The 18,889-nt window shown below is 50.9% G+C and overlaps 1 protein-coding gene across 4 annotated transcripts in view; it reads right to left on the reverse strand.

Annotated features, from left to right (window-relative positions):
- Window positions 1-18,889, reverse strand: part of SAMD4B (sterile alpha motif domain containing 4B) — a 42,090-nt gene that overhangs the window by 3,621 nt on the left and 19,580 nt on the right. For all 4 annotated transcript variants that reach the window (XM_025366563.1, XM_025366562.1, XM_025366560.1 and 1 more), the window contains 9 exons: window positions 10,785-11,255; window positions 6,820-7,059; window positions 6,164-6,273; window positions 5,919-6,005; window positions 4,872-5,211; window positions 4,111-4,196; window positions 2,594-2,712; window positions 1,892-2,090; window positions 1,565-1,688 (listed from right to left, as the gene is read on the reverse strand). In XM_025366563.1, the coding sequence (XP_025222348.1) occupies window positions 1,565-1,688; window positions 1,892-2,090; window positions 2,594-2,712; window positions 4,111-4,196; window positions 4,872-5,211; window positions 5,919-6,005; window positions 6,164-6,273; window positions 6,820-7,059; window positions 10,785-11,255 (1,776 nt within the window). The remainder of the gene's footprint in view (window positions 1-1,564; window positions 1,689-1,891; window positions 2,091-2,593; window positions 2,713-4,110; window positions 4,197-4,871; window positions 5,212-5,918; window positions 6,006-6,163; window positions 6,274-6,819; window positions 7,060-10,784; window positions 11,256-18,889) is intronic.

The raw sequence follows: 18,889 nt of genomic DNA on the forward strand, positions 1-18,889 counted from the left end.
TCAGCTCACTGCAAGCTCCGCCTCCCGGGTTTACGGCATTCTCCTGCCTCAGCCTCCCGAGTGGCTGGGACTACGGGCGCCCGCCACCTCGCCCGGCTAGATTTTTGTATTTTTTTAGTAGAGATGGGGTTTCACCGTGTTAGCCAGGATGGTCTTGATCTCCTGACCTTGTGATCCGCCCATCTCGGCCTCCCAAAGTGCTGGGATTACAGGCTTGAGCCACCGCGCCCGGCAAAAATTTTTTTTTTTAAACTTGGGCAAAACCTTTCTGTCTCAGATTGCTGACTGATGAATAACATCAGAGTCCTTACACATACAGTTGGGAGGAGTCAATCAGTGCAGGAGAGCTGTCTGACAAAGCCTGGGACATAGCTTACTGGTAAAGAGAATGGTTCTTGTTCATTCCTGCGGTTCATCCACCTGCTTGTTTAAGATCATTTACAGATGTGTGTCAAGCCCTCTGCTAGGATGAACATGATGAATGGGTTCCCATGGCCTCAACAGATGGTTGTCCACACAACCTCATCAAGTAAGACTCCTGGCTGACTTGGCAGTTTATGACATGAATTCTGCAAATCCATGCTCTCTCTAGTCAGCCCATTCCAGACCAGCCTTATCTGTCTCTGCAGTCCCAGTGCCCAGCACCATGTGGAGGAGTCAACCCCTCACTTGTTGAGCAGGGCAGGGACCTGTGGCTAGCAAATCTCTAATCTTCCTTTCACCAACTTGGCCCAACGTCTTTTTGAGATAGGGTCTCACCGTTGCCCTGGCTGCAGTGCAGTGGCACGATCTCTGCTCACTACAGCCTTGACCTCCTGGGCTCAAATGATCCTCCTGCCTCAGCCTCCCGGGTAGCTGGGACTACAGGTGTGCACCACCATGCCCAGATAATTTCTGTATTTTTTTTTGTAGAGATGGGGTTTCGCCGTGTTGTTCAGGCTGGTCTGAAACCGATCTCCTTGCCTCAGCTTCCCAAAAGTGCTGAAATTACAGGTGTGAGTTACTGTGCCTGCACTTGGCCCAACTTCTGCTCTCCCATCTCCAGGATGGTCTGTAAGCAGAGATCAAACAACCCTCTCACTTCAAACACCTGTTCTAAGAGGTGAAGTCCACTGGCTCCTGTGTGGTCACCTGGCATGTGAAAGAATGCTGGTAGGCTGATGGGCAGGACTCCCTTCCACAGAAATCTCATACTTTAACTGTCCCATCCCCTCAACCCCTTCTAAATTGAGTATTCAATGATCTTGTAAAGAAAGAGATGATGACAGAGACCAACACAGACACTAAGATTATGACATGGAGGGGGGGAAACATGAGATGGGGTGGGAGTAAGGGGTGAGAGATGATGATTCAGAGGGGTAGGGGCAAAACCTGAGAGATGAAATTGAAGCAGAGGAGGAAAACAATCCCCCACAATTGGGCGAGATGGGTGTAGAGTGTTGCAAGGTATGGGGAGAGGTGCCCAAGTAGTCTGGAAGGAACAGTGGACAGGAGACCCAGGAGAGAAGAGAGAGGTCAGCTCAGGGTGTTGGCCAGGCAGAGTCCCAAGGGTGGGGCACCTCACCTGGAGGGAACATGAGAATGGCCTGGGGTGACGAGTGGACCGGGAGCGAGTGGGTGCGCTGCACAGAGCTGCGGCTCTGACTGGGCATGCTGTTGCTGCCTCCAGGGTTGGCAAACCACAGGTTCTACACAGTTCCCAGGAAGAGAGAAAGTAGTGAGTGGGGAAGAGGCCCAGACCCAAGAGTGGTGGAGGTGGTACAGGCCTTCTCCCACTCCCACCCCTGCCACCTCTAAGCTGGGTCCAGACACAGAGTATACAGACATACACATCCCAGGTACTGCCACCCCAACCCCAGGAGGCCATGGCCCCTGCTTCCGGTCAGCTTACCTGTCGGCCCTGGCCTCCAAGGCTGGGGCTGGTGAGGGCATGTCGAGGGGAGACACCTCCAATGCCCGAGGGGCTCAGGAGGCCCATCCGGCCGGGTGGGAGGGCCCGGGGAGGCATTGGGAACTGCCGCTGGGTACGCCGGGCCACTCCCATCCCCACAGAACCAGCTATGGGGAGCGAGTTGGAGCCGAACGCCCAGCTGTGAGAGAGCAGAAGGCAGGGTGTTAATTTATGTAGATGGGGCCCATCTGTCTACCTCTTCCTCACCTTCCCCAACAACCCCAAGTGGTAGCAGAGAACATAAACCTCCATCACACATTCTGTCCCCATCTGTCCCAAGAGTACCCCCCGGAAGGAGATGGGAAGTATACAAGGGTTTCCTCACTGTCCACTCAAAACAGTTCTCCAAACTTCAATTCTCAAGGGAGACATTTCTGTTATCTGTCTGGTCTAAGACGGGACTTCCAGGCCCTCTGTATACAGGTGAGGAGCAAGGTACATATGAGGGGCCTGCTCATGGGGCATGTGTTGTTTTCCAGCTCGGCATCCTATTCTAGTGGGAAATTTTCTTCTGGGAAAGTCACTCAGTGACTGAATAAAACTGGATTCCCAGCCCAGAACACAATCACCCCTCTAAGCACGATCTGCTAGCCAGCAAAGGCCTGTGGAGGCCAGGACCCTGTACCCTGGCCACCTGCCTACCCTTTCTGCTGCCGGTAGTTCTGCATCTCTAGTGCGGCTTTGCGTGGGAATGTCCGGAGGAGCTTCAGTACTTGCTGTTTCCAGGATAGCAGCCGTTTCTTCTGCGTCTCCGTGAAAGCCTAGAATTGGCAGGGCACGGGTGAAGCAGAGAGGGTGATGTTTCTTTCAGACCTCCCTTCCGGTCTTCATTTGTTCAAATTTATATTGCCTGGCCGGTCATAGTGGCTCATGCAGTAACCCCAGCACTTTGGGAGGCCGAGGCGGGTGGATCACTTGAGGTCAGGAGTTCGAGACCAGCCTGGACAACATGGTGAAACCCCACCTCTACTAAAAGTACAAAAATTAGCCGGGCATGGTAGTGCATGCCCGTAATCCCAGCTACTTGGGAGGCTGAGGCAGGAGAATCACTTGAACCTGGGAGGCGGAGGTTGCAGTGAGCCAAGATCGTGCCACTGCACTCCAGCCTGGGCAACAGAGTGAGACTCTGTTTCAAAAAAAAAAAAAAAGATTTATTGCTCATCTACTCTGTGCCTGTGCCAAGCAATTCTGGGATGCAGAGGTGACCATGCCCAGAGAGCTTACAGTCTGGCTGTGAGGGAAAGATACATACATAATGATAACTATGACAAATTATCCCTCCCTGAGGGAGAAGAACAGGAAGCAAAAGAAACCTAAATAAAAATGAGGGGTTGGTAAAGGTGTCCCTGAGGTATAAACGTTTTGAACTGATAGCTAGAGGAGGAAGGAACACTGTTCCTGATAAAGAGTATGTACGGGCTGGGCATGGTTGCTCATGCCTATAATCCCAGTACTTTGGGAGGCCAGGGCAGGGGGATCACTTGAGGCCAGGAGTTCGACACCAGCCTAGGCAATAAAGCAATACTCCATCTCTAAAAAAGAAAATTGTCACACCTGTAATCTCAGCACTTTGGGAGGTTGAGGTGGGAGGATCACTTGAGGTCAGTTCAAAACCAGCCAGGCCAACAGTGTGAGACCTCGTCTCCATTAACAACAAAAAAAAAAAAAAAAAAGAGGAAGAGTGTGTACAAGGGTTCTGAGAAGAAGCCTCTAAAGCCAACACTGGAAAGATACAAGACTGGAAGGGCTGGCATATATGTACCAGGTCAGGCAAGGCCCTGTGGGCCACATACAACACAATGGTCTTGAGAATGATGGGGCAGCCTTTCCTTTTTTCTTTTTTTTTTTGAGACGGAGTCTCACTCTGTCGCCCAGGCTGGAGTGCAGTGGCACCGTCTCGGTAAGCTATGCCTCCCGGGTTCACGCCATCCTCCTGCCTCAGCCTCCCGAGTAGCTGGGACTACAGGCACCCGCCACCACGCCTGGTTAATTTTTTGTATTTTTAGTAAAGACCGGGTTTCACCGTGTTGGCCAGGATGGTCTTGATCTCCTGACCTCATGATCCGCCCGCCTCGGCCTCCCAAAGTGCTGGGATTACAGGCGTGAGCCACCACACCTGGCCACCTTTCCCTTTTTGAGCATGCTACGGAAGGCCTTACCTCATGAGTCAGGCACTTTTCGATGAGCTGGAGGTAACTGGTGATGTTCTCCTCGTCTGGTCGGGACACCAGCAGCTGGGTGCACACTGGGGGACATGAGAAAGGGCAGGTTAGCCCCTAGTATGCCCTCTGCCATGTTCCAGCCTCCAGCTGGCTCGTGCACAAGAAGGAACAGGAGACTCAGGCTGGGTAAGTACCAACTATTAAGTGCTAGCCATGGTATTTAGGTTATCATGAGGATATACAACATAGTGCCTTACACAATCTTGTCACTACAGACATTTTTAGCCTGAGAAACCTAAAGCTCAGAGTTGAGTCACTTGCCCCAGGTCCAGATTCAGATCCAGATCAATCTGGATCCAAGCGTAAAGTCTGCTACGTCACGCTGCTTTAGGAAAGGCTGAAGCTGTGATAAATTTCACCATCCCCATCCCCTGGACTTCGGTCTCCTCTGAGAGAAATCAATGGACTCCCCTCAACTGCTCACCCTTTACTACATGGAATTTCTTTTGACACACTGCCCCATTTCTGCTCAGCCTGGAGACACTTTGAGGGGAAGAGCTGTTATCCACCATTAGCCTGGACATGCCCAAGGGCAAGGGGCCTTGTCACCCTGTCTCGGCTACTCTCTGTAGTGTTCCAGTCTCCAGCAGGCTTTATAAAGCCCTGCTCCCAACATCTAACTTGGATTTGATCCCTGGTGCTTGAGTTCACTTGGCTTTCTGCCTCAGGATTTCCTGCTAGGCTGTGGCTGGTCTCACCTTTGCCCATCACCCGTGTAAACTGGCTGGGGATGTCTCCGTCAGCGACGGGAGCCGGGGCAGGCTCACTGCCATCGGTGGGAGCGGGAGCTGGTGGAGGTGGGTAGTTCTCCGCAGCTGGAGGGTCCTTGGCCTCGGTGCCCTTGTCAGTGCCGGGGTGGGCTAGGGGAGGCTCAGCACCTGGCAGTGATGGCTCCCCCGGGGCCCCATCCTTGGCAGTAGGGGTGGTGGCGGCGGCAGCCACGGTGGCCTGGAGGACACTGTAGGCCTTGATGGGAGTGATGATGATCTGCTGCAGCTCCTGCAGAGCGTTTCTCAGGTTCCCGCCTTCCAGTACATCCTGCATGGGAGGACACAGGCTGGGGTCACATGCAGACCCTATAATGAGAGACAAAGAGTATCTACACAGAAAGTCAGACACGGCTTGCAGAAGACTGGGTAGGACCCTGGGTTCCAGCACATAGAGAAGGCATGTAAGGGTATTGCAAGCCCACAAACATTTCCTCTTTCCCATGAAGGTGAAGTCCTACAAAACTCACGAAAAGCCAGTCTAATGTTGGAGTCTTCGGGACCCACCAAGGATAGAATCAGAGATTCAGATCTAGATACTGAGCAGGGAAAAATACAAACAGAAGGCAGTGGCAAGGAAAGGGAATGAGGAACACAAATCAATCAGATCAAATCAAATCAGATGTGGAAGGAAAATGAGTTTAGAAACAATCAAATGGAAAGAGAGATTGTATAGACAGAGACACTCTGCTCTACCAGAAAGACCAGCAAGAAATGGAAAAGCAAAAGTGGAGAGAAGGTGTAGAGTCAAAAGACAGATTCTAGAACCACCAAGACAGACAGGGAGGGGAGCCTCTTAGCTACCAGCAAGTGAGCCTTTTGATGCCAGCTTGCATGTGGTCCCTGGAGTCTGGGTCCCTAGGGCTGGGGCTATTAGAGGCCAGACCCGAGGAGTCGGGAGGCCAACTCAGGGCCTGTGGTCTACTGGTACCGCCAAGTGGCTGGCTGGCCTTGAAGATGCAGATACCAAGTTCTCACCTTCTCTAGGGACTTGAGGACGCTCTGTCTCTCACGCAGCTTCTGGATACTCAGGGCTATCTTGTGGCGGGCACCTTTGGTGACATTCTGTGACAAGGGCAGAAGGGGACAGGAAGCTAGAGATGGGAGGCTGAGATATTTGCAGGTACCCAAATAGAGATCAAGGAGATAGAGGAGGCTTGGGCTGCAAGGAATGCAAAATAGCACTGCCCCCAACACCTCCCTGATGGTCCCCTTGGCTTCACCTGAGACTCCAGGTGCTGCTCAGTCAGTGTCATCATCTCCTCGTAGCTCATCTGTGAGAAGAGGGCTGCATACTTGTGCAAGCGGAGGCTCTTGAGCCATGAGGGCACATCTTTGGAAAAGGAGGGAGAGTGAAAGGTCAGGAGTTTGGCCCTGATTACTAGGGTAAAGGAAAAGTTGTGGGGCTAAACCCACAGGAAGCCTCAAAAGATGGAAAAAATTGGGAGGGGGTTGCGGGGAGCTAAGATTCCATCAGCTCCTTCTTCATCTGCCTAGCCAGACCCTCTGAGGCAGCCTTCCCTAGGAAGGACACCTGACCGTTCTGAGCTGCTCGGCTGGATGTATACCACAATGACCTCACTGATTGCTCCAAAACTCTTCCTGGAACCTCTGTTCCATCAGTTAGCTGTGTCCTGACTTCCTTGTCAGACTGGGGTGTGCGAAGACGGGGCTCCTCCCCAGTCAGAGCAGAACTTGTTAGGGTAGATGTGGGGTCTCTCTGCCTAGTCTTGAGCCCTAAAAGCAGGGACTATCTACTCCCTTCAGACATGTCCCCTCCTCAGAGGGGTAGGCAGGCGTCTGCTACAGCTCCTTTCTGTCCTCTAAGCTCTGCAGAAGCCCCTGGAAAAGGGTCTTGGTGCTGCTGTCCCCGGTGTACCTTTCATGCCACTGCCATCCTCCTGGAAAGTGTTCCGGCTGGAGCCCTGCTCCTCTGTCTGCTCACTGCCAGAGGAGGCCACGCTGCTCTGGGGCGAGAGGGGTGCGTGATCGGGCGTGGTAAAAGCAGCCCGGGCCCCAAGCTCCTCTGGACTCGGCCACTCACCAGGGACCTGGGGGCTTGTAGGGATGAGTGACATGGAGCGCTTCAGCGGGCTAGGGTGGATTTGGCAGGGGAGACCTGGCCAGAGTGGGAGAAAAGCAAAAAATTAGGCTGGGGACCCAACCACAGGAGACCATCCCCCTGCCGTCAGTGCCAGGATGGCAGTTTGGCCCCGTAATCTGCCAAGAGGAAGGGACCTGGGGTCCAAGGGGAGCTACCTACCAGATATACCTCATTCTCTTACCTCCAACACTCAACCCATCAGCAAGCTGTCAGCCACTTTCCTGAAATTCTCCAGTTCCACTGGCTCAAGCCACCAGTGCCCCTGGCAGGAATTACTGCCATAGCCTCCTTACTGGTTTCCTGCCTTCATTCTTGCCTCCTATAGTCCACGCCCCTCACAGCAGCCATAAAGATCCTTCTAAAAATGCAAATGTGACCGAGCTTGACTCCTGCTCAACTCCCTGTGACTTCCTTTCATAGGGGGAACAAAATACAAATGCTTTCACATGCCTAAAAGGCCATGCAGGACCTGGTCCCTGCTCCTCTCTAACTCTCCCCTCCCACAACCCACCACCTGGTTCATGCCTCTCTAGCCTTCAACTCCTCCCAAACTCCCCTTTGTTCCTGAAACACTCAAGGCTGTTCCAGCCTCAGGACTTCTAGACTCGCTCTTTCTTCTTACTTTCTTGATCTTAGCGGGTGGCTCCCTCAAGTCTCACCTCCTCTGAAGCCTACCCTAAACCCTTAATCTGAAGTCACTGCCCACCTCTGCTGCCCCAATTTCAGTCACTCTATCACATTACTGTCTTGTCTTTCTCACAGCACCTATCACAACCTGAAATTATCAAGTTATTTGTTTACTTTCTACAAAATTTATTTATTTACTTTTTTGAGATGGAGTCTCGCTCTTGTCACTAGGCTGGAGTGCAGTGGTGCGATCTTGGCTCACTGCAACCTCCGCCTCCCGGGTTCAAGCAATTCCCCTGCCTTAGCCTCCCGAGTAGCTGGGACTACAGATGCCTGCCACCACGCTCAGCTAATTTTTTTGTATTTTAGTAGAGGCAGGGTTTCACCATGTTGGCCAGGACGGTCTCCATCTCCTGACCTCGTGATCCGCCCACCTCGGCCTCCCAAAGTGCTAGGATTACAGGCGTGAGCTGGTTTGTTTCCTTATTAACTGTACCCCCTGCTAGAATAGAAGACCTATGATAGCAGGAACCTGTCCCATCTTAAACATCATTATATCTTGTAACGAAGGAAGCACGTAAGCTGCTTCCTCAACAACCCCGTTATGGGGCCTCACTACCTCCCATTTTTTTTCTGCAGTGAGCCCAAACTGGCCCCTCATGAGGCCTGGAGACTCAGAGTGATCCCAGGTCCTCTTCTGCAGGATGCTCCACACCCTCTGTGCATCCCAAGTCTGAGGTTGGCAAAGGAATCCAACTTGATCTTTTTTTTTGAGATGGAGTTTTGCTCTGTCGCCCAGGCTGGAGTACAACAGTGTGATCTTGGCCTACTGCAACCTCTGCCTCCCAGGTTCAAGCAATTCTCCCTGCCTCAGCCTCCCGAGTAGCTGGGACTACAGGTGCCCACCACCACGCTTGGCTAATATATATATATATGTGTGTGTGTGTTTTTTTATATATGTGCGTGTGTGTATATGTACATATATGTGTGTGTGTGTGTATATATATATATTTTTAATTTTTTTGAGATAGAGTCTCGCTCTGTCGCCAGGCTGGAGTGCAGTGGCGTGATCTCGACTCACTGCAACCTCTGCCTCCCGGATTCAAGCGATTCTCCTGCCTCAGCCTCCCAAGTAGCTGGGATTACAGGCACCCACCACCACGCCTGGCTAATTTTGTATTTTTTTAGTAGAGACGGGGGTTTCTCCATGTTGCTCAGGCTGGTCTTGAACTCCTGACCTCAGGTGATCCACCCGCCTCGGCCTCCCAGTGCTGAGATTACATGTGTGAACCACCACTCCCGGCCTCCAACATGATTTTTAACCACTCCCAAGACAGGGCAGGTTCCCATGAGCTCCCAGACCTTTATCTGTGCTTTTCCCTCTGCCTTGCTCACCTCTCCAACTCTTCTCCATCAGCCACTTCTCCCTTCATGCCTTGGTCACGTACCCCTCTGCTGCTGCCTCAGGCCTGGCGCTTGCTGCCCTTCTCGCTAGCCTCCCTCTTGCACTGGACTGTGGGTCCATGGAGAATGGCAGCCCAGCCCAATTACTTCTGCAATCCCATGATCAGGCACAGAGCATGACATACACAAGTCCTTCCAATGAAGTTTGATGATTTGATAAAGGACAAAAGGGTGCTAAGAGGGCCTGTGAGCTCCACCTATGACATCCAGAAGTACCCCAAGTCAGCCTAGCCAAAAGAAATGAAACAAAGCCAACGAGCCTCACCCTGGGTAGGTGAGGACACCAAGGCCCAGGGAGCTGAAGCCCTTTGCCCCAGTTCCCACGGGAGTTGACAGGCTGAGACAGAGCCCAAGCCTTGTTTCTGATGGAAAGGCTGGGGTTCCTGCCAGTGCTACAGTGACACCCAGCACAGGAAGGAGGTCTAGCCTGCTGCAGGCCCCAGAGCATCTTCCCTCAGCTGTGACAACACTGATGCTCCTGGCTAGGAAGTCACCTGAGGGACAGGGCAAGGCAGTGGCCCACCCCTAATAAGTTTCTGCCCTACCCCAGAGTATCGGGGCCCTCTTTCCAGGAGTTCTTCAGCCTCTAGACTCCCTCAGCCCTGGCTTCTGTCCCCACTCAGCACTCCTGGGGAACATGGCACACTCTGGGCCCTGGGGGACTGGGGAATCCTCAAGACAGGCCTTTTTGCCTGTTTTGGTGTCTCTGGCCTACTTCTTTCTCCCTTCTCAGCCAAGAAGTGGGCAGGCGAGGCTGAGAGGCAGGAAATTACCCTGACTGGAATGATCGTGCAGTTCCTGAGGAGCCCTGCTTGGCTCTGCACTGGGGTGGAGGCTGGCCACAGCATGAGAATGACAAAAACAAGAACGCCAGCCAGAGTTCCAAGGCCTTGCACTCTCCAAGAAATCCTGATCTGTTTTTGGCAGCACCCCAAACCCAAGCTGCCTGCCCTCAAAGGCCAATCCTTGCTCCCCACTCAAAAATATTTTAATGATTTCCTGTTTCCTGCAACTGCCTGGAATCCAAAAGCTTCTCCTGTCCTTCAATGCCCCCCAGAATGTGGCCTTCACACACTGAGGTCTGAGGGTAAAGACAGGCCTGAGTTCAAATCCTGATGCTGACTCTGTCGCCTCTGTGTGATCTTGGGCAAGTCACTTCTTTTGCCTCTCTGCCTCCCTTTCCGCATGAAGTCCTTAGCAGAGGGATAGGCACACAGTAAGCACAAGTCTCTGCTACTCTTATTACTCATTCAAATCCGCCCCAGTCAGATCCGTCTGTATACTGTCCTCTCTAATGTTCCACCCCTGTGCTTATTTCATGCTGTGCCTTCTACTTGGAATGCCCAATTCCTTTTCCTCTTTTGGTCCAAACTTCTATCAACACTGTTCAATCTTGGTCCTTTAATGGCTGCTGAGGTCCCCACGATGGGGAGCACAGAAGGTATTAAGAGAGAGAAATTTATAGGCACCCTGCATGGGTGGCCCCTCCCCTTCGTGAGGGCTGAGCATCTCCAGGAGGGATACTTTTTGGTGGAGGTAGTGTAGCATAGTAGTTCAGAGTATGAGCTCTACAGCCAGACTGCCTCGCTTTGAATCTTGAGTTTATACGTATAATGTTCTTAAAATAGCTCCTAGTAAAGACTACTTACCTGTGTTTGCATTGCTCCCAATACTGTTGATGGCTGGCGGCACTGAGCTGGACGGGTGGAAGGGCACATGTCCATTTTCCCGGGGTGGCTTGTCTTGCCAGCCTGGCCCTGCCTCCCCAGGGCCCAGCTCTGCAGGGCTTCCCCACTCATCTGAGCCTTGGCGTGAATGGTAGGAGGGCTCTGGCCGGGAGCGGAAGCCACTAGCCAACCGCTCTTCCAGGTGGCTCAGCCAGAGGGCCAGTGCGTTGCGGTCCTCCAGTGTGGTGGCTGGGTGGATGAGGGCATAGGAAAGCAGCTGGCGGCTCTCCTCGATGAAGGCATTGCTCTCGATTGAGTAGGCCAGCACTTTTTGCAGTAGCCTCATGTACTCCGACTTGGCCTCTGTGTTGCCTGGCTGAAGCAGGGGAAGGTGGGACAGCAGGAGGGACACCACCTTCTCTTTGGACTCCTGCTGCCACTGGCTGACGATGGCTACAGAAGGGATAAGAAGAAATGTTAGGAGAGCCAGGGTGGGGTACTCCTGTTCACCTGAGAGCACTGCCTATGGCCTACTCCCTCAGCTCCAATCTCCTTTTCATAACAATCTTCTTTTCATAACTCCCAACCTTATCCCTCATATAGGTGAGATCAAACACACTGACCCTGCCTCTGGTGTAATTTTTGTCTTATTGTTTTTTTTTAAGAGATGGGGTCTCGCTATGTTGCCCAGGCTGCAGTGCAGTGGCTATTCACAAGTGCAGTCCCACTATTGATCAGCATAGGACTTTTGACCTGCTCCATTTCTGAACTGGGCCAGTTCACCCCTCCTTAGGCAACCTGCTGGTCCCCTGCTCCTAGGAGGTCACCATATTGGGGCCACACTTAGTGCAGACACCCAATCAGCACAGCACACTACAGCCCAGAACTCCTGGACTCAGGCAATCCTCTTGCCTCAGCCTCCCAAGTAGCTGGTACTACAGTCACGCGCCCACCATACCTGGTGTACAGTAATTTTTCTTCGTTCTATCACTCCTGTTCTCAAAAACCTGCAGTGCCTCCCAATCAGCCAAACTTGCTACTCTGGAATCTGAACTCCTCCTGCCCCCAGGCCTGCTCTCATGCTTTATCTCCATGACCCCTTCTCCATTCTTCATGGTCTCTATGCCATTTTCCCTGTCAAAAAGCAGTCTCCTCCTTTCTGAATGGAGAAGGCAGTGCTATATGGTAGTTAAAAGCTTGGGCTCTGGAATCAGATGGTCTAGACACCCCAGCTTACTAGTTGGATCTTGGTAGGTTACCTTGAACCTCACTGGGCACCAAATTATCTGTGAAATTTTGGAGATAATTACAGTACCCAATTCACAGTGTTGCTTTGAGATTCAATGAGCTAGCAAAGAACGGAAAGTGGTTTGGCAACATAATAAATGCTTGCTATTGTTTTTTAACTGGTCTCTCTGCTTCTAGATTTTCCCCTTCCAGTCGATCCCATACATCCAGATGCATTTATCTTCCTAAATCACAACAGGATGTCATGTTCCTGACCAGGAGTTTATAATGGCAACCAGCAAGCACCAACAGACTCAAGTCCAAGAACTCCTAGCCTAACATCACCTTCATTTCCAGGGAACCATCCATCTCCCATTCCTCCAGATAAAGACTCAGCTCAGGATATCTCCCCATCTTCCTGGGGTTCTCTCCACAGTATGTATTTATCCAAGTTCCACACCTTGGCTGAGATTCAAGGATTTGGCCCACAAGAACCTCCTTCCTCCTATACAAATTCTCTTTTGTAGATGGCCTAACTTACTGCCTTCCTCCAGGAAGCATCCCCTGGCTGTTCCATGCCATGGTCATCTCGACCTCTCCTTTCTATCCCACTGTGTGAGGACCTGTGGAGATAAGCCAGGTTTCCCTTTTCAACCCACAAGGGAGGTCCCTAAGAATATGGCCCCAGGCTGGCCACATCAAGGAAGGCTTGGGTAGGAATTGTTATAAGTCTGACTCTCCCCCTCAAAGACCTTATTAGCACCAGGCGCGGTGGCTCACGCCTGTAATCCCAGTGCTTTGGGAGGCTGAGGTGGGTGGATCACCAGAGGTCAGGAGTTGGAGACCAGCCTGGCTGACATGGTGAAAGCCTGTCTCTACTAAAAATACAAAAATTAGCCAGGCATGGTGGTAGATGCCTGTAATCCCAGCTACTTGGGAGGCTGAGGCAGGAGAATTGCTTGAACTTGGGAGGTGGAGTCTGCAGTGAGCCGAGATTGCACCACTGCACTTCAGCCTGGGGGCAAAGTGAGACTCTATCTCAAAAAAAAAAAAAAAAAAAAAAAAAAGGAAAAGAAAAAACCTCATTAGCACTTCTGTGACTAGCTAAACAGGGTGGAAGATGGAGATAATGCTGACAGGACAAGGAGAAAGACAAAGAATACCAATACTTGGGAAAAGAGACAAAGATTTAGGTCTGAGGCCAACTATGCTGTCACCCTTGGGCAACTGAGCTCACACCTGCAGCCAAGGTGATGATTTACAAATATCTCACAAAGGAGTTCTGAGAGATGTGCTAATGGTGAAGTCTTGGAAATGGGCACAGGAGCTGGTTCTAACCAGACAGAGCTAGGACTCCAAAGGAATGGGTGATGAAAAGGAATAGGCAGAGATGTGGCATATGTCCCTTCACCACCACTTACTGGCCATGTGACTCTAGGCAAGTGTGATCACTTCACTGAGCTCTATTTTCTCTATCTGTAAAGTAGAGCCCAGAATCATTTCTACCTGGCATGGCTGCCATGAATTATGTCAGGCCACAGCATATAGTAAGTCCCCAGTAAACACTAGCTGCTTTTACTAGTATGGTGGTTATTATATCTCACTGTGTCTCCCTCGTTTCAAATACACACAGATATTCTAAAGGCACAAGCCAAATCTCCAGGCCCAGCAAACCAAGAGGCTGGGAATAAGAACCTATACGGAAAGTCTTGGAAACCTAGACATCTGAGGGTCTTTCGACCCAAGTTCCTTAGGCCTTGATTTCAAGGACATCTAGCATGCTTCAGGATTGACTTAAAAAAAAAAAAAAAGTTCCATGGACTTCTGGTCTCCTCTGCCCACCCTGAAGGATGGACACCTGGCCTTGCATACAAACTCAGAAATGCCCTTTCTGTAGCCCTATTTCTCTTAATGATCCCTTTAGAAATCTGTGGCCTAGAATTCACAGACACTCCTAATTCTGCTTAAGTTTGTAGCCTTAGGAAAATGAATCTCACACAACTCCTAACTCCTGGCTATAAAGACTGTGCATCTTCTTGGCCTGGGGCTTGCTGCTCTAAGCTTCCTGGAGACAACACCTGTTTGTTAGTTTTTGTTTTTTGTTTTGCACAGGCTGGAGTGCAGTGATCTCAGCTCACTGCAACCTCTGCCTCCAGGTTCAAGTGATTCTCCTGCCTTGGCCTCCCAAGTAGCTGGGATTACAGGCATGCACCACCATGCCTGGCTAATTTTTTTTTTTTTTTTTTTTTTTTTTGACGGAGTCTCACTTTGTTGCCCAGGCTGGAGTGCAGTGGCATGATCTCGGCTCACTGCAACCTCTGCCTCTGGGGTTCAAGCGATTCTCCTGCCTCAGTCTCCTGAGTAGCTGTGATTACAGGCATGCATCATGACAGCTGGCTAATTTTTATATTTTTAGTGGAGGGGGCATTTAACCACGTTGGCCAGACTGGTCTGGAACTCCTGACCTCAGGTGATCCGCCCACCTTGGCCTCCCAAAGTGCTGGGATTACAGACGTAAGCCACCGCGTCCTGCCTGTTACTTTTTTCACTATCTTGGCCAAGCTGGTCTTGAATTCCTGATTTCAAATGATTTACCCACCTCGGCCTCCCAAAGTGCTAGGATTACAGGCATGAGCCACCGTGCCCAGCCAAGAGAACATCTGCTAAATCCATTCATTCAAAGTCATCAACTCATACTATGCCTAGAGTATTGGTTAAAATTAATAGTAGAACCAATACCACTATTGTTGTTGCTATTACTAACAATAGCAATAACATACAACACTTTCATTCAGAATGAAGGATACTGTTTATTGAGCACTGACTATGTGCCAGACACTATGGCTAAAAATATGATTGCTTTTCATCCCTGTTTTAATCTTGTTTTAGCGTGCTCATCTTGCAGATGAGAAAACAGATTTGGGAAGGTGAGGTCACATACCCCAAGTGACAGAGCCCATAAGCGACACAGCTAAGATCTGAACCCAGGCTCTGTGTGCCTCTACATTTTTTTTTTTTTTTTTTTCTAGGATGGAGTCTTGCTCTGTTGTTCAAGTTGGGAGTGCAGTGGCATGATCTCGGTTCACTGCAACCTCCACCTCCTGGGTTCAAGCGATTCTCCTGCCTCAGCCCCCATCAGTAGTTGGGATTACAGGCACGCACCACCACTCCTGGCTAATTTTTGTATTTTGAGTAGAGACGGGGTTTTGCCATATTGGTCAGGCTGGTCTCAAACTCCTAACCTCAGGTGATCCACCTGCTTCAGCCTCCCAAAGTGCTGGGATTATAGGTGTGAGCCATGGTGCCCAGCAGGGAGGAACTTTTTTTTTTTTTTTTTGAGACAGAGTCTCGCTCTGTCGCCCAGGCTGGAGTGCAGTGGTGCAATCTCAGCTCAGTGCAAGCTCCGCCTCCTGGGTTCACGCCATTCTTCTGCCTCAGCCTCCCGAGTAGCTGGCACTATAGGCACCCGCCACTATGCCTGGCTTTTTTTTTTTTTTTTTTGTATTTTTAGTAGAGATGAGGTTTCACCGTGTTAGCCAGGATGGTCTCGATCTCCTGACCTTGTAATCCACTCGACTCGGCCTCCCAAAGTGCTGGGATTACAGGCGTGAGCCACCATGCCCAGCTAGGGAGGAACTTTTTACTCACAACCTTTTATCTCTCCAGTCCCAAGTCTCTCTTCTTCCCTGGCTTTCCAGATCCCCTTCAGCATCTGCCACTCAAAGCTAGGAAACTTCACTCCCTTGTCTGTCTTCACTTGAACCGGCTGCCAAGATTATGCAACTGTCCTTCAGGCCATCTCCACATCTAAAGATCATTTTCCAAGGCACAATAGGCCTTCCTGAAGTCACAGAACTTTTGTCATTCTTGCCCTCCCAACTCCACCTGGTACTGGATCAAACAGTAAGAACTCTGTGGTACCCCTGTTTGATAACTTAGTCCTACAGTTTTCAGTTCTTGATGAGAAAGAAGAAAGATAGTGATTCCCATTAGGGACAGAAAGTCAAGAATGAAAATAAATAAAAATAAAAATAAGTCAACGATATGCATCCCAGTCAAAAACACACACACATAGTTGTCTGGGCAATATGCTTCCTCCTCTGTAAAGTAATAATTATAAAGCTGCTGAGAAAATGTAGGGAGATGATGCATGTAAAGCATCTGACAGAGCGTACCCACAGTAAGTATTCAGTCTGTGGCTCAATGACGGGTGTTTTCCTCTCTTCTCCAGTAGAGTCGAGTCAGCCTGCCCCTCCAGCCCTACCCTGACATTCTCAATCGCTGTTGTTTAGCCCTTGCAGCGTAGCCAGAGGCATCTGGGACAGAGAGAAGCCTTGTCTAGTCCTTTCCCCACTCCAGAGTACTGCCAGGACTCCAGGGCTAAGGGATACAGCTTCTTCTCTGGTACTGCCAGGGGACATGACAGAACAGCCCCAAGGGTTGGGCTCAATGCAGGACCTTGTTCTGCTGCCGAGAAAGCAGAGAGTGGTTTTGGACAAATGGAGGCTGGCTCTGGGGAAATGTGTGTTCATGTGTCTGTGTGGTGGTGGTGGGGAGGGCGGGCCTCCCATGACTGAGAAGCATCAGTGAGTACTGGAACTGGTCCAAGGAATTTGTGCAGCCTCAGACCCCTTGGGGTGAGCCCAGCTGGGGCCACAAATAATGGGTGGGGATGGAACTTCTAGTTTCTTGCCCAGATCAGAAAAAGTCTGGCCCAGAGTGGAGGCACAGCAGATGCCCAACGAATACCTGCTCAATCGAACCCAGATGGTCCCCTGGAAGGTAGTGGTGTACTCTGTCTCAGGTCCTAGCAAAGTATATCTAAGTAAGAGCACAAGTTCAACAGGCAAACTTGCTGGGTTCAAAATCTAGCTCTGCCTGTACGACCTAACTCAATATAATTGAGGGCCAGTCCTTTAACCTCTCTGATCCTTGGTCTCCTCTTCTGTGCAATGGGGACTGTAAAGCCTCTAACTCACAGGGTTGCTGTAAAGAGTCAATGAGACAATCATGCAAAGTGTCTGGCATGTGGTAAGTGCTCAAGTACATTTTAACTATTACCGTTGTTGCTCCTGGTTGAATCTAAAGCCCATGCTGTTTCAGGGCTGGTGGGAACAGTTCATGTACAAGAGAACATCTGGGCCTTCCCGTTAAGATTCCCAACAGGGGTGGGGAATTTCACACAGTTATTTACCAAAAACAGACACATCTCTGGTTCCTTGGAGCTAGATGTACAACAAGCAATGATGAAATTCTGGAGGTGGGCGGATGGGGGAAGAGGCTGGGGAATGCTATGACACCAATGGCTGCTTCTCACCAAGCTGCAAACCTGGCCTCTGCAAACATGGAGAGGTCGAGGAAGACTGTGTGTATAAATGTCCTCCTTGGCTATAGTGGCAGCAGGGCAGAGCTGGCCAGGTGACTCGAGCTAAGCAGGTCATGACCCTGGGTCCTGGCAAATTACAGGGACCAAATGAGACTGCCCTAAGAGCAAACCCATTTTTATGTACTGGCCTGGTACAACAACTGTAGTAGCCTCAGGCACCAGTCAGAGGGGCTAGGGTTTGGCTCTAAACATGACCTTCTCTGCCTCACCCCAGCTCACACGACACGACACGGGGGAGGACCAGGGGGCTCACAATTTGTTTGATGAACTGTCAAGCAGAGCCTGAAAGTGGAGGGTGGAGGCCAGGACTGAGCTCTGGTGACTCACTTGCCATTGCCCCCTCCTGACCTCAGTTTCCCCACCCAGACTGAATGAGCCAGAGAGGGAGGAGTTTAAACCTGCTAGATATGGGGACTGACTCAGAAGATAGGAGGAAGAAAATGTAGGAAATGTCTCCCAGGAAGTTACAGGACAATGGAGGGAAGTGGAATTCAGCTCCCCTGAACCCAGTCTCCTCCCTCCTGTCCATAGGAACAGCCTTCTGGTCCAAGTCAGCATCAGGGCAAAGGAGAGGGCCAGGAATAGTTATTGTTCTAGCTCCAAAGAGGCAGGGAAGACAGCACTTGGAGAACGAACAGGGATTACAACAAGGGGCAACCCGGGACCTCTTCTTCCCTGTTCCAGGAACCCTTTGAATATTGCTTTTCTGTTTCTAGGTGTTGCCTCAGGTCTTACTTCCATGAAACTGATGCTGGCTGCCCGGGCTGGAGGACTTCCCTATACCTTCCCAGCTGCCTGAGAGGAAGCAATGACCTAGGCCAGGCTTTCCACAGCTATAAGCCCCAGCTCCCCACTTCTAGTAGGTCACACAACAGTATCCTCACCACCTTCCTGGGCCTACTCAGAATCAGCGTCAGCATCAAGACAAGTGGTTCTCCACTGGGTGCACAGAAGAGTCAACCAGGGAGCTTTAAATCTCCAGGGATAGGACCTGGGCTTCACACTATTTTTAGAAAGGCCCTGGGGGATTCTAACACAAAGCTAGGGACATACTCACCTAGGTGAACTCTGTGCTACCTGACCTATCTGAGCAGGGAGCAGGCAACTGGGCAGCTCTGACCCACACCCAAGATTTTCCTGGAGAACTGGAGGAAGTAGTAAGGTTGGTTTTGTGGGACATGGAGATACAACCCAGAAAAAAGCAAGGGATCTGCCTCACTGGTCAGCTCTCCGGGTTTGAAGGGACCAAGCTAAAGAAGGGCTTGGAGGCTGGGCGCGGTGGCTCAAGCCTGTAATCCCGGCACTTTGGGAGGCCGACACGGGCGGATCATGAGGTCAGGAGATCGAGACCATCCTGGCTAACACGGTGAAACCCCGTCTCTACTAAAAAAATACAAAAAACCAGCCGGGCGAGGTGGTGGGCGCCTGTAGTCCCAGCTACTCGGGAGGCTGAGGCAGGAGAATGGTGTAAACC

Source organism: Theropithecus gelada, chromosome 19 (genome assembly GCF_003255815.1).
Source record: "Theropithecus gelada isolate Dixy chromosome 19, Tgel_1.0, whole genome shotgun sequence".
Lineage (NCBI taxonomy): Eukaryota > Metazoa > Chordata > Mammalia > Primates > Cercopithecidae > Theropithecus > Theropithecus gelada.